Genomic DNA, 12,708 nt, shown 5'->3' with positions numbered 1-12,708 from the left:
TTTTAATTTATTGCTCCAAAGAGTGATAGTGCACCAATAGTAATCCCCTTCGGTGTGCTGCCTATGTTGATAATTCAGCATCTTTCAAAAAAGAGGTCGATATCTGACACAGTCCTTTAAGTCTTTGTAGATGATAGATTCTCTTTGTGTGACAAATTCCATAAGAATGTGGTAATTGGTCAACTGTTTGGCCAATTTGAATTCTTTGCTAAAAAATAAATAAATCATAATGAAGGGATTTATTATTCCGCGCTTTGCTACAATTTTGTTATCAACACCAGCCTCCGGTATTTCCCTCTTTTGTGGGAGAAAGAAAATCCATTGAAAGTGGCTGAAGGCCTGACACAAAGCAACTGCTGAACCCCTGCAAATCTGCAGGCTTAATTGATTATTTGTGCAGAGCTGTATATCTGTGAGGTGCAGGATACCCAGGGGAAATAATGTCAAACAGATAACAACATCAAATGTGGGAGAATTGCTTTCTGCTGCCCATTTTATTAATCTTTTTCCCTTTTCTCATTCACAATGTGTTTTCCATCCGGGTTTTCCCATTACACGAGGCTCGCCTATTTTTTTATTTTTTTAAGTGTCACTAAATTGCGGAGTTTATAGTGACTTAGACTCAAAAGAAAAGTGTTTGTTAAGGGTTTATTTTGACGTCTGAATATCACATTGAGACTCCAAGGTTGTTCCCACCTCACACTCCCAGAGGAGAACTCTTTACTATAAACTCTTCCCTTCATTATTCCGTCTTCCTCAGTGCCCTGCTGCCAGTAGCCTGCTAAAGGAATCAATTCATTATGTAGATAATACTGTACACAAACACATTGAATAGCTTGGTATTCTTGATTATTTTATTGCCAGAGCTTGTCAAATGCAGGTTTCAGAGATATTTCACTTTTGCTTTGACAGTGTAACCATTCTCTGGGGTGGTATCTTGAATATATAATATTCAATATAATATTCAATATAATATAATTTTATTTCAGTGGGGTGAGCTACAGAGGAGTCGAGCCTTGAGAGGCATTAGTGGAAATGGTGGAATTTGACTTGAGTTTTGTACTTACAGTGCTCAGCTTAACACCCTTTAACTACTTGTTACTTTCCTCACTCTTCAGATCCATTTCCCTTACAGACTGTAAGTGACAGGTAGCAGTCTTTCAAGGATAGCTATCAAACCATTTCCAACTGATGTGAGCGACTACTACAGCGTGTTGTGTACTGTTATCATATCATAAGTAGTATTCTATCAATGAGTGGCAGTGGTGCGGTTTCTTTGGTTCAGTTCAAAGTATAATGGCTCTTTATCACTATCCTGCTGCAATGTTACAGCAGGGAGATCGGATGGCTGAGGGAGTGATTGACTGCCATTATGACAGCCCATTAAAATACACTTACCCCTTTCTCTGCAAACCACAGACTAAGCTCCTCTGGACTCATGATAGTCAACACATGCACGCATGCACTCGCTCGTGCACACACATTCATATTTTAGAGACAGTCCGGTACACTTATAGACACATCCCCTCAAAAAAACTGATTTGATTTTGGTACAGGATATGCATATTGCATATCAAAAGCCTTTCCTTTTGGGGAAAGCAGTGCAGATTTCGGGCACATCCTTGCCACAGCAGCTCTTTGAGTGTGCAATAAGAGTGTAGAGAGTGAAGTAGGTACCTGCAGCTGTGCCTTTGGCAGGTTTAGGCCACAGCTTCCTCTATCACGCTCGAGCCCAGATAGACTGAATTATTGAAACAAGGTATGCGTCCCAAATGTCACCCTATTCCCTTTTAAGAGCACTACTTTTTGACCATGGTCCTACTTTTGACTAGTACTCGAATAGGGTGCCATTCAGGATGCAGGCAAGCAGCCAGTACAAAGTGCTAATCCAACCTGCATTATCAGGACACCAAATCCAGCACTCATGTGTGAGAGACAGAATACCACCCACCCAGCATGAAGCAGAAAATTCAAAAATTCTCCAGTTGTGTAATTGTAGTATTTCGTCTGCAGTGGCCCAACTAACATTTATTTTGGTTATTTCAAGATGTGTTTCTTTCTTCCAACCTCTCCCCTGTTGTCATTTGCTTACTTTCCCGTAATGTAGTTTAAAAAAGCGACTGAAAAAGGTTGCCAGTGCCACATTTTGCTGTGGCTGTTGGCTTTTGACAGGAAGAGGTGACAGAGGTGACCCAGGAACTATTTTATCAGGTGGTGGTGTTGAGTCCACTGTGCTGCTGCTGTGGAATGAAGTCACCACTGCAGCTTTTTGTCTTATGTTAGTCAGCCACACTACAGAGGTACCTTTGGAAGGACATACAGATGTAGGATCTTAACGTGATCACTCTTTTTGTTGGTGAGAATGTCCCTGCACCACAGAAAATGCAGATGACCTTTGTGATTTACATAGATTCACTGAAAACCAACACTAACACACAGTTATATTAACAGTATGAAATTTTCCTCTAGACTACTTTTAGCTAGCTAATAGCCTAACATTATGGACTAAACGTTCAAATCCTCTTGCTGCAGGATTATTTAGCTGTGACAATATAGGTCAAATTAAGATCCTACATCTGTAATTATCCAGCCTGATCTCACTCTAGACCACATCAGCTAAAACCTGCCACTTTGTGGTCTCTTCAACAACCAGGGTCGGCCAGCCCTGCAGTAAATTGCACTGGCTGAGTTTGGAAATGTAATGGCTGTGTGGCAGTGTAGGCTACTATTTGAGAGAGAGAGAGATTTGGAAGTCACAAGCTGTCAGTGTAGATGATGAGAGCTACTTGTTTGGCTCAAGATTATATTATTTCTATTATTAGAACTCTTGGCCACTAATTGATGCATTTACTGTAGGCAGGTGTTTCTTTAGGCTACCATCATAATGACTAGAACAAATGTTCCATCAATACCTATTATTTTTCAAGGATTTGTTCAATACCTTTTTATACTGTATACCTTACCAGTTGGCTACTAGAGGACATGGAGATATACCAATGTAAAAATTAAAGGAGAGTTGTCTGTTAAAATGTTTTCAACTCTGTAAGCCATAATTATGCAAAATTGCAAAAGCATCAACAGTGTCTAATTACGCACAACCAATACCAGTTATGATTGAATAAATAGCCTTCAAAGAGACAGGATGTTAGCGTCAGTTTTAGACCCCGAACAGAAATGTATTGACCAGCCCTATTCCCATGTGATCCAGGCTCCCGGTGTTCGTGATCGATATGTGTGTGGTCATTGAACCAAGCTTACAGCTAGTTTGTATTCCATTAGGCATCTCTGGGGCTTTGTAGCAGTGTCACAAAAGAGCTTGCTGACGCCTAATTGCGTTCTAGAAAAAAAACAAGATTTATCTATATGTCACTCTTCGTATTCTTTGATCAATTTCTGGTGGTACTAGTTGTATTCCACTAGAATATTTATATGTCAGTTGTTTGCCAGTGCCATGTTATTTTGAAAATAGTTTTTTCCCACTATGCACTATGTCCAGGAAGAGTTTGATGCTTGAAAGAACAGGAAATTATTTATAACCACTTCATCTGATGGCCAACCCAGTCTCATGAACTATATGTTCCATTTCAACGTTTTTCTACACAGCTTGCTAATGTGCCGTTCCCCCTGTGTTTCCCTGCAGATCCCAGTGAGTGGCTCCATCATGAGGCTGGTGTGGAAGTCCCTGGACAAGATGAGGTGCTTCCGTAAACGCTCCACCATTCCATTCCTGGGGGTCCTGATCACCTGTCTACTCTTCCTCAACCTGTACATGGAGGATGGATACGTCCTGGTGAGTCTTCTTCTATATTTTTCACTTGAGTCATAAAGGGCAAGTTCACACAATTTTTTAAAGGTCAGATGTTTAAAGTTTAAAGGCAGGCTCAGACTACCTGCAGGCTCCGATCCCAAATAAAGTTGTAAAAAACGTAATAGCCACAATATAATTACTACTATTTAGGGGGTGCCTCCCTATTCCATTGTTTTGGGATTGAGGCCTGCAGATTCCCGCTGATGTAGGATCCTCACAGCAGATGGCATAGAATATGGATTCCAAACTAGATCCGTTTTTGGGGTATTAAAACATCTGACAGAATTAGATTTTGGGGTGTACTACCCTCTTCGACCTCTCTCCTCTCCTTAATCAAACAACATCATTTTCACCCACAAGTTCACTTTAGTATTTAACGATGTTGTCCCTTTTATAATTACTTGTTTTCAAAAGGAAACATATTTACATTTTCATGATGTGGACACAAAGCCGATGATTTATTTTTTATTCATGATGCCATCAAATCTTGGTAATCATAACACAGTATCTGTATTTGTTATTTAAATTATTGAGGAGTTTTGCATATCTTCAATGATATTGTGCTCTCACAAAGTCCATTTCCATGGCAATAAAAAATGGCTCAATGGTTTTAGAAATCTTTGAAATCAGTATGATGCATCCACATTTCTTATCGGTTGGCCTTCCCTTATTTTTCTTTTTATACAAGATATTCTTGAGGAGTTTAAAACCAAAGTGTGTTATTTCTACCTCTGTATGAATTACAGACACATGTGAGACATGTCAAGGAAATTAGTTGACTTTGCTGTGTGTGTTTGTCTGTAGCTTAGATGAGATGAGACAATGGTTTGTTTGGCATTCACTATGTGAAGTCGTCTCATCTGATCTGTTGTCTTTGTTGTGTGTTGCAGGAGGAGGATAAAAGACCGCTGAGAGAGACATCAATTCATCCTTCAAACTCTGAGAGATATGTTCACACCTTCAGAGACCTCACTAATTTCTCTGGAACCATAAACGTCACATATCGTTACCTCGCTGGGAACCCACTACCCCGAAAGAGTAAATGTACCTTTTAATATACTTGTAGATACACATGTATTTCATCCTGAAAGTCAGTGATTTGTCTTTTTATTATTATTATTTATATAGTCATATCAATGTTTGTGTTTACAGAATATCTAACCATTGGATTGTCGTCCGTGAAAAGAAAAAGAGGGAATTACCTCATGGAGACGATCAAATCTATTTTTGACCAGTCCAGTTATGAGGAGCTGAAAGAGATTGTGGTGGTGGTCCACCTGGCAGACTTTGACCTGGCCTGGTGTGAAAACCTGGTGCAGGACATCTCCAGGAAGTTTGCCCACCACATCATCGCTGGGCATCTCCTGGTGATCCATGCCCCTGAGGAGTACTACCCATCACTGGATGGGCTGAAAAGGAACTACAATGACCCAGAGGACAGGGTACGATTCCGCTCCAAGCAGAACGTCGACTATGCCTTTCTCCTCAACTTCTGCACCAACCTCTCTGATTTCTACATGATGCTGGAAGATGATGTGCGCTGCTCACGGAACTTTCTGACATCCCTGAAGAAGGTGGTCACCTCCAGGGAAGGCTCCTACTGGGTGATGCTGGAGTTCTCCAAGCTTGGCTACATAGGGAAGCTCTACCACTCAAGAGACCTGCCACGCCTGGCTCACTTCCTGCTCATGTTCTACCAGGAGATGCCCTGTGACTGGCTCCTCATTCACTTCCGGGACCTGCTTGCCCAGAAAGACGTGATCCGCTTCAAGCCCTCCTTGTTCCAGCACATGGGCTACTATTCCTCATATAAAGGGGCAGAGAACAAGTTGAAGGATGATGACTTTGAAGAAGACTCCATTGACATCCCTGACAACCCTCCTGCTAGCTTATACACAAACATTCATGTATTTGAAAACTATGATGCCACCAAGGCTTATAGCAGTGTGGACGAATACTTTTGGGGGAAACCCCCTTCTACCGGAGATTTCTTTGTTATAGTCTTTAACAAATCAACTAAAATAAGCAAAATCAAAATCGTGACAGGAACGGACGATCGTCAGAACGATATCCTGCACCATGGAGCTCTGGAAGTAGGAGAGAAGCTGGTGGGGACAAAGAGAGGAAGGCAGTGTTCTTCCTACATCACGTTAGGGGACTTTAAATATGGCAACATTGAGGTTCAAGACGTGGACCACAAGATTGCTTTTGACATTGAGTGTGTTCGTATTGTGGTGACTGCCAGTCAGAAAGAATGGCTGATCATTAGGAGTATAAGCTTGTGGACTACACAACCTCCCAGTCAATGAGGACAATACAAAAACAGTTGGTTTAGACAACAGTTGGTTTAGTAATTCATTTGACAGTGTATTTATTTATGTACTTATTTATATATTTATTTATACATTTTTGCATTATTTTATAATTTATTTTCACATTTATGTATTTCATTTTATAGTATACTGTATGTATTCATTCATATTTTGATGTAGATTTTTTTTATATTTGAAGGTACCTTTATCGAGTTATACAGTTATGGAAATCATCACAATCCATGTTTTTAAGGATTGTCTGACTGACCTCTTTTATGGGTGTGACCCGTTTTTATGGGTGTGACCTCTTTTATGGGTGTGACCCGTTTTTATGGGTGTGAGTATATAGGAATGGTCTGTTGGTTATTTCACTCATGATGTTATTTATTTTTCTGTATATTTTTCTCAGTTTCTTTCCACATCGAAAGCAGCCTCTAGGTCCTCTGGTCTTGAACAGTGTTGCTTAATAAATAACACCCCTGCAGACAATTTTTGCCCCAGGAACATAGCATTGCACCAAATGTTCTTGCTATCAGTAAGTACTGTTGCTGCATTCACCTCTTCCCGAAGTTATCCTTTACATGTTACCCTATAAGCATTATGATGGTAAATATTTCCACAAATATCCATTGTGTCAGGGCTTTACTTTTGTCAGTGCTGCTTCAATCCCTCCTATCTAGGCCGGTGTGGTGTTGAAGTGTTGGAGCGAGCTGTGCTATTTCCCTGGCACTGTATGTTCCATCAGAGCCACTGACGGGAGAACAATGTTTGTTTTCACCCATCTTCTCTAACAGCTCAGATCGGATTGTGAAAAATGGGGTGGACCTGATCTTTCCCTTTTTTCCACCACAGCACAATTTTACCCCAGTAAATTGGTCTGTTTTTGGCAACCTTTCTCTGCTTTACACCAGCAAACAACAACCCCCCCCTGGAGCTAGGCTCTCCAGTACATTTTCTCTCTTTCCCTATGTTGTGCTCTCAGCCACTAATGTATCTTCTCTTAGAATGTTTCTGTAATATAGAAACAAATACATTTTACTCTGTGTGGTACCCATGGGCGATGGTATATTATGTACTGTGTTTTGGTATAGTACATACAATTATATCCTCAGCTACTTTATCATAATACCTCTGTCCAGAACTTAAAGCCACCGTCTGTAAAATGTTCAGTAATATACAATTAATAAAACATACCCTGTAATTTTGGGAAAAAAATACATATAAAGTAAATTCTCAAAATGAGGACTACTGTCATAACCATTCAGAAACGATTTTGAAGAATCACCTTGTCCTCTCCCTTTTCATACAATGTTGTTCTGTTAGCAAGTGTAGCTTTGTGACAAATATCTTTCCATAATCAAGAGCATCATCACTTTCAACAAATCTTTGCAATGCAATAAAATGATAAATGTTTGCATACATGATACCAATATTCTGTTGAAATACTAAAGGTGGAGGTGGAGGCATCTTTCAAAGCCTACAGCAGTTTTTCTTTTCACACAAAATGCCTTGTTATGGTATACCTGCTGTTTCAATCACTCACATCCATTTCTAAAGCCCATTTTACATCAGCAGTTGCTTATACAGAAACCCAGCTTAAAACCCCAAAGAGCAAGCAATGCAGATGTAGAAGCACAGTGGCTAGGGAAAACACCCTACAAAGGAACCTAGTGAGAAACATAGAGAGGGACCAGGCTCTGAGGGGTGGCCTGTCCTATTATGGCTATGCCATGTGGAGATTATAAGGGTGCATGGCCTGTTCCATGTTGTTCTCCCATTTGGTCTTGTTCAGACACAGATCAAGGGTTTCTCTTTATCCATGGCTCTGATCTATTCATTATAAGCTTCTGTGTTCCAAATCACCTTGAATAACAACCTTTTCCTTCTTATCACACATTTGATTACATGAGGCCCCAACCTCTTATGACTTCATTTTGTGCATATTAAAAAGTCAGTAAATAAGGTAACGATTCACTGTTTATAGCTCCTCCTTTCAATACAATTGCTATGGTCATAATTAAATTGTAGTGCTCTGTACAAACAAACCTTTTAGTAGATGCTCTTATCCAGGGCAACTTACAGGAGCAATTAGGCTTAAGTGCCTTGCTCAAGGGCTCTGGGATTCAAACCAGCAATCTTTTGGTTACTGGCCCAATGCTCTTAACAACTAGGCTACCTGCTGCCCCGTCATCTTTTGTACAGGTCATCAAAATATATGTTACTTCTTCTTAAGCCCATTCTACAAAATGATATAGTTTCACTTCAAGTTCTCTGCCGTTTAGAACATAATGTCTTACTGCAAACATTATTAAAAGGTCCAGTGTGGTCCTTTCATTCAAATGTTGTGGACTTTATTGAAATGTGTAAGAACATTATTACAGAATGCAATGAAATATATGTGCTGATGTACACAGCAGTGCCAACGAATCAGGTCAGTGTACTACCTGTAATGATACAGCTTAAGCCACGGACACATGTCACAGTAGGATCCCTGGTTTTCCTGGAATCCCTAGGGATATTCCTGGGATAGAGTGATTCCAAGATTCCTTTATTTGATCCTGGGAGGTTGTTGTACATGGATATTACTTGAGGGGAAATTGCTGTCATAGCTGAAGAAAGACTGAAGTCAAAACTAGCATTTACATCTTGGCGGGGAAACATAGAAATATGAATAAATTCTGTTCAGCTCAGTGTCAGAAAACTGATGCGTACAGTTGTTCCGCCTTTGGCGACTTGACTTCAAACAGCAATATCTCCTAATACTTTTTAGTGAGCTCAACGTATACATTATGTGGTAGCAAATGCACCCCATTTGATAAATCCAGGGTGTTTTTTTTATAATAATTTCCAACAGATCAGTAGCCATGCTACCCAGGAGCCTTCTGTCACTGTTCCCATAACTCACGAATAACAAGAGAAAGCAGTGTATAAATGGAAATTCTGGGTTGTTGGGAAGTTTTGCTGTCTTCCAATTGTGAGTGTACAAAGGTGCATGCATCTGAACAACACCAAGTGTTAAGTGAGTAATTGAATCCTTTTATATTCCAGGATCTATAACTTGTTGTCCAGCATCTGCAGTGGAACTTGACTGAAAATGTTCTTGGTTTGTGACTAGATGCTTACCAATACTACCTTACTTACATACAACAGGTTAAATCTCACTTGTGCTATATTGTTCAGTGGAGAGAATGTGTAGAGGTGTCGTTTTCGTGTTGTATTTTCCGACATTGTTCGTCAAACAGTACTGTATGTATATTGTTGTAAAATGACATATATTTTTTTACATGTATCATTTCAAATGTTTTATTGTATATATTGTATTTAAAATCAATTTAGATTAAACAAAACGAATGCCAATAACCTTGGGGGAAGTACATTGACTTTGCAAAAGTCTACCACTACTTTCATTGATATCATAAGTCTACCACTACTTTCATTGATATCAAAAGTCTACCACTACATTCATTGATATCAAAAGGGGGAAAAACGCTGTGTGAGAAATTGCACTGAACAAAATGATGAATGACATCATCGTCTGCAGCAGTACATTCAGTGGGGCATGAATATGTTATTCAATGGTTAAAGGAGAGAGAAAGAGCTATTGAGAACAAGTTAGCCTTGAGTCAATACAGTATGTGTTATTATAATGTCTTTGCCTGAACATGTTACAGTATGTTTTGATATAGAAATGTTTACCAATAAATGTAGATCCTGCAATTTGGCTACCCTCGTCACAGTGCAAATAAAAAAAACTGGTGTGACATTTGCTGTTCCTTGAAACTTCCAGCAAACGCAGGAAGGCAACGTGTTTGACTCAGATCTTGCAGTAGCCAAGAGCAAAATACATACATTATTCATTTCAACATTCATGTGCTTTCTGCCTTTTTACTGTAGCCTTTTTACTGCATACTTAATGTCTGTGTAGTGCTAGGGTCTTACTGCCTTTTGGGGTGGAACTGTTTATAACAGTGCTTCATCACAATGCTCTTTGTTTGGCTTACAGAGGACAGGACGTGCATTACTTTACCATATTTAAGACATCTGTCATAGACAACAGACATCAAGTATAGGATGGTTCTGAAAGTGGGCTGAGCACTGTGGACTCAAAGCACTGTCAGTTATGGCCAATATTTGAAATATAGAAATGTGTATATACGTGAATATATACTGAAGAAAAATATAAACCCAGCATCCAACAATTTATCAACAATTCATCCAACGAGTTATCGCTCATATAAGGAAATCAATCATTTGAAAAAAATTAACTATTAGGCCCGAATCTATGGATTTCACGACTGGGATTACAGATATGCATCTGGTCACAGATACCTTAAAAAAAAATGGTCAGATGGCGTGACCACCATTTGCCTAATGCATCACGACACATCTACTTCGCATTAGTCAGGCTGTTGATTGTGGCCTGTGGAATGTTTTTCCACTCCTCTTCAATGGCTGTGCGAAGTTGCTGGATACTGGATCACGCTGTCTTACGCATTGATCCAGAGCATCCCAAACATGCTCAATGGGTGACCTATCTGAGTATGCAGGCCATGGAAGAACTGGGACATTTTCAGCTTCCAGGAATTGAGTACAGATCCTTGCGACATGGGGCTGTGCATTATCATGCTGAAACATGAAGTGATAACAGCGGATGAATAGCACAACAATGAGCCTCAGGATCTCGTCACGGTATCTCTGTGCATTCAAATTGCCATCGATAAAATTCAATTTTGTTTGTTATCCGTAGCTTATACCTGCCCATAACCCCACCACCAACACAGGGCACTCTTTTCACAACGTTGACATTAGCAAACCACTCACCCACACAACGCAAACCACCCAAATTCTCTAAAATGATGGTGGAGGTGACTTATGGTAGAGATATCAACATTCAATTCTCTGGCAACAGCTCTGGTGGATATTCCTGCAGTCAGCATGCCAAAACTTGAGACATCTGTGGCATTGTGTTTGTGTGACAAAACTGCACATTTTAGAGTGGCCTTTATTGTCCCCAGCACAAGGCGCACCTGTGTAATGATCATGGTGTTTAATCAGCTTCTTATGTCAAACCTGTCAGGTGGATGGATTATCTTGGCAAAGGACAAATGCTCACTAACAGGGATGTAAACAAACATTTTTGAGAAATAAGCTTTTTGTGCGTATGGAACATTTCTGGGTTCTTTCATTTCAGCTCATGAAACATGGGACCAATACTTTACATGTTGTGTTTATCTGTACTTATACTTAGATTTGAGTTCCTGTATAGTGAGATTTTAGACTCCTCACACTGGGCTGGTAGTTGGTTGGTAATATACGTTTACAGGTCTTTAACTTTCACTTCCAGACACAGATACTAGATTCAGACCTTCGTTCCACCCTGCCCATCTCTTCAAAGTGAACTGGAACCATACGGGAGGTGAGTCTACACAGCAGCCAGCATATCTCGGCAACCATTTCTAATGCACACTTTAGAGAGCTGCCAGAGTGGCGTGTCCAAAGCAATAACCCATAATAGGTAGTGCACCAGACGCAGTTGCAGTCGACACCACCCAAATCCATTCCTGGTTGCCATGGTACCGCCAGCAGTGTGTAACTAGAAGCGCAACACTGCACCATCAGGTAATATGAATTGTTTGGATTTCCTCGTTTGACTTTTGATCAGTTACGCTCCTGGCTCCCGCAGCCTGACTGAACTCACCTCTGTGATCATCACAGTGGATGCTAATTCGCTTCACATAGGCCTACAGTGCTGTACAGTATGTGGTGGAGATGCCCGTGTATGAATCCAATCCAAAAAGCATTCGATTCACTTCCAAGATGCAGCACGTTTCGAGATTAAAACATTTATTGTTTTGAATCCAGGTGGATGTAGTATATTTTGAGAATATTGTGTACTGATGCACCATCACATGTACAGTATTTGTCTGTGCGCCAGTAACACGGTTTATTATTATTTGTATTTTATTTAACTAGGCAAGTCAGTTAAGAACAAATTCTTATTTACAAAGACGGCCTAGCAAAAGGCCTCCTGCGGGGACGGGGGCTGGGATTAAAAATAAAAATGTAGGACAAAACACACATCACGACAAAAGAGACACCACAACACTACAGAGAGAGACCTAAGACAACCATATAGCATGACAGTAACACATGACAACAACATGGTAGCAACACAACATGGTTTATGTAACAGTGAAGAGTTACATGGACCTGAGGTAGCATGGTAAAGGTGAAGGTCAACCAGAAGGGGCTTGTTATGAGCATGCGTGCAAACATGTGGAGGAGACAAAAATAAGGAAACTGGAGAGCCTCGAACAGATGAATGGGTAAATAAGGGCCTTTAAAAGCCTCGGGGAGAAGAACAGACGGGGGGGGGGGGGTGAATGGCTTGCAATAAGCTGGCGGGAGACTGTGATTGTGTGTGCTAGTGGTGGGAGGATCCCAAGCCGGGTGTTCGGAGCGTTCCGTCGACCACATGCTTTGAGGAGGTGATGACCGGAGCAAGGCGACTAGCCGCGTCTGCAACCAGAGAGACACAGGATTGGACCAGGCATGTAAACATAGACCAGAGCAGCCTCTATTGTAGTG

General features: G+C 40.5%; 1 protein-coding gene across 4 annotated transcripts in view; it reads left to right on the top strand.

The window, feature by feature from the left end:
* Positions 1–9,881, top strand: part of LOC129862075 (alpha-1,3-mannosyl-glycoprotein 4-beta-N-acetylglucosaminyltransferase C-like) — a 198,867-nt gene extending 188,986 nt beyond the window's left edge. For all 4 annotated transcript variants that reach the window (XM_055933422.1, XM_055933420.1, XM_055933423.1 and 1 more), the window contains 3 exons: positions 3,641–3,790; positions 4,699–4,846; positions 4,961–9,881. In XM_055933422.1, the coding sequence (XP_055789397.1) occupies positions 3,662–3,790; positions 4,699–4,846; positions 4,961–6,117 (1,434 nt within the window). In that variant the 5' untranslated portion in view covers positions 3,641–3,661 and the 3' untranslated portion in view covers positions 6,118–9,881. The remainder of the gene's footprint in view (positions 1–3,640; positions 3,791–4,698; positions 4,847–4,960) is intronic.
* The last annotated feature ends 2,827 nt before the right edge of the window (positions 9,882–12,708 follow it).

The sequence above is a fragment of the Salvelinus fontinalis genome, chromosome 9 (genome assembly GCF_029448725.1).
Source record: "Salvelinus fontinalis isolate EN_2023a chromosome 9, ASM2944872v1, whole genome shotgun sequence".
NCBI classification, from domain to species: domain Eukaryota; kingdom Metazoa; phylum Chordata; class Actinopteri; order Salmoniformes; family Salmonidae; genus Salvelinus; species Salvelinus fontinalis.
This window is presented reverse-complemented; position numbering and strand designations above follow the sequence as displayed.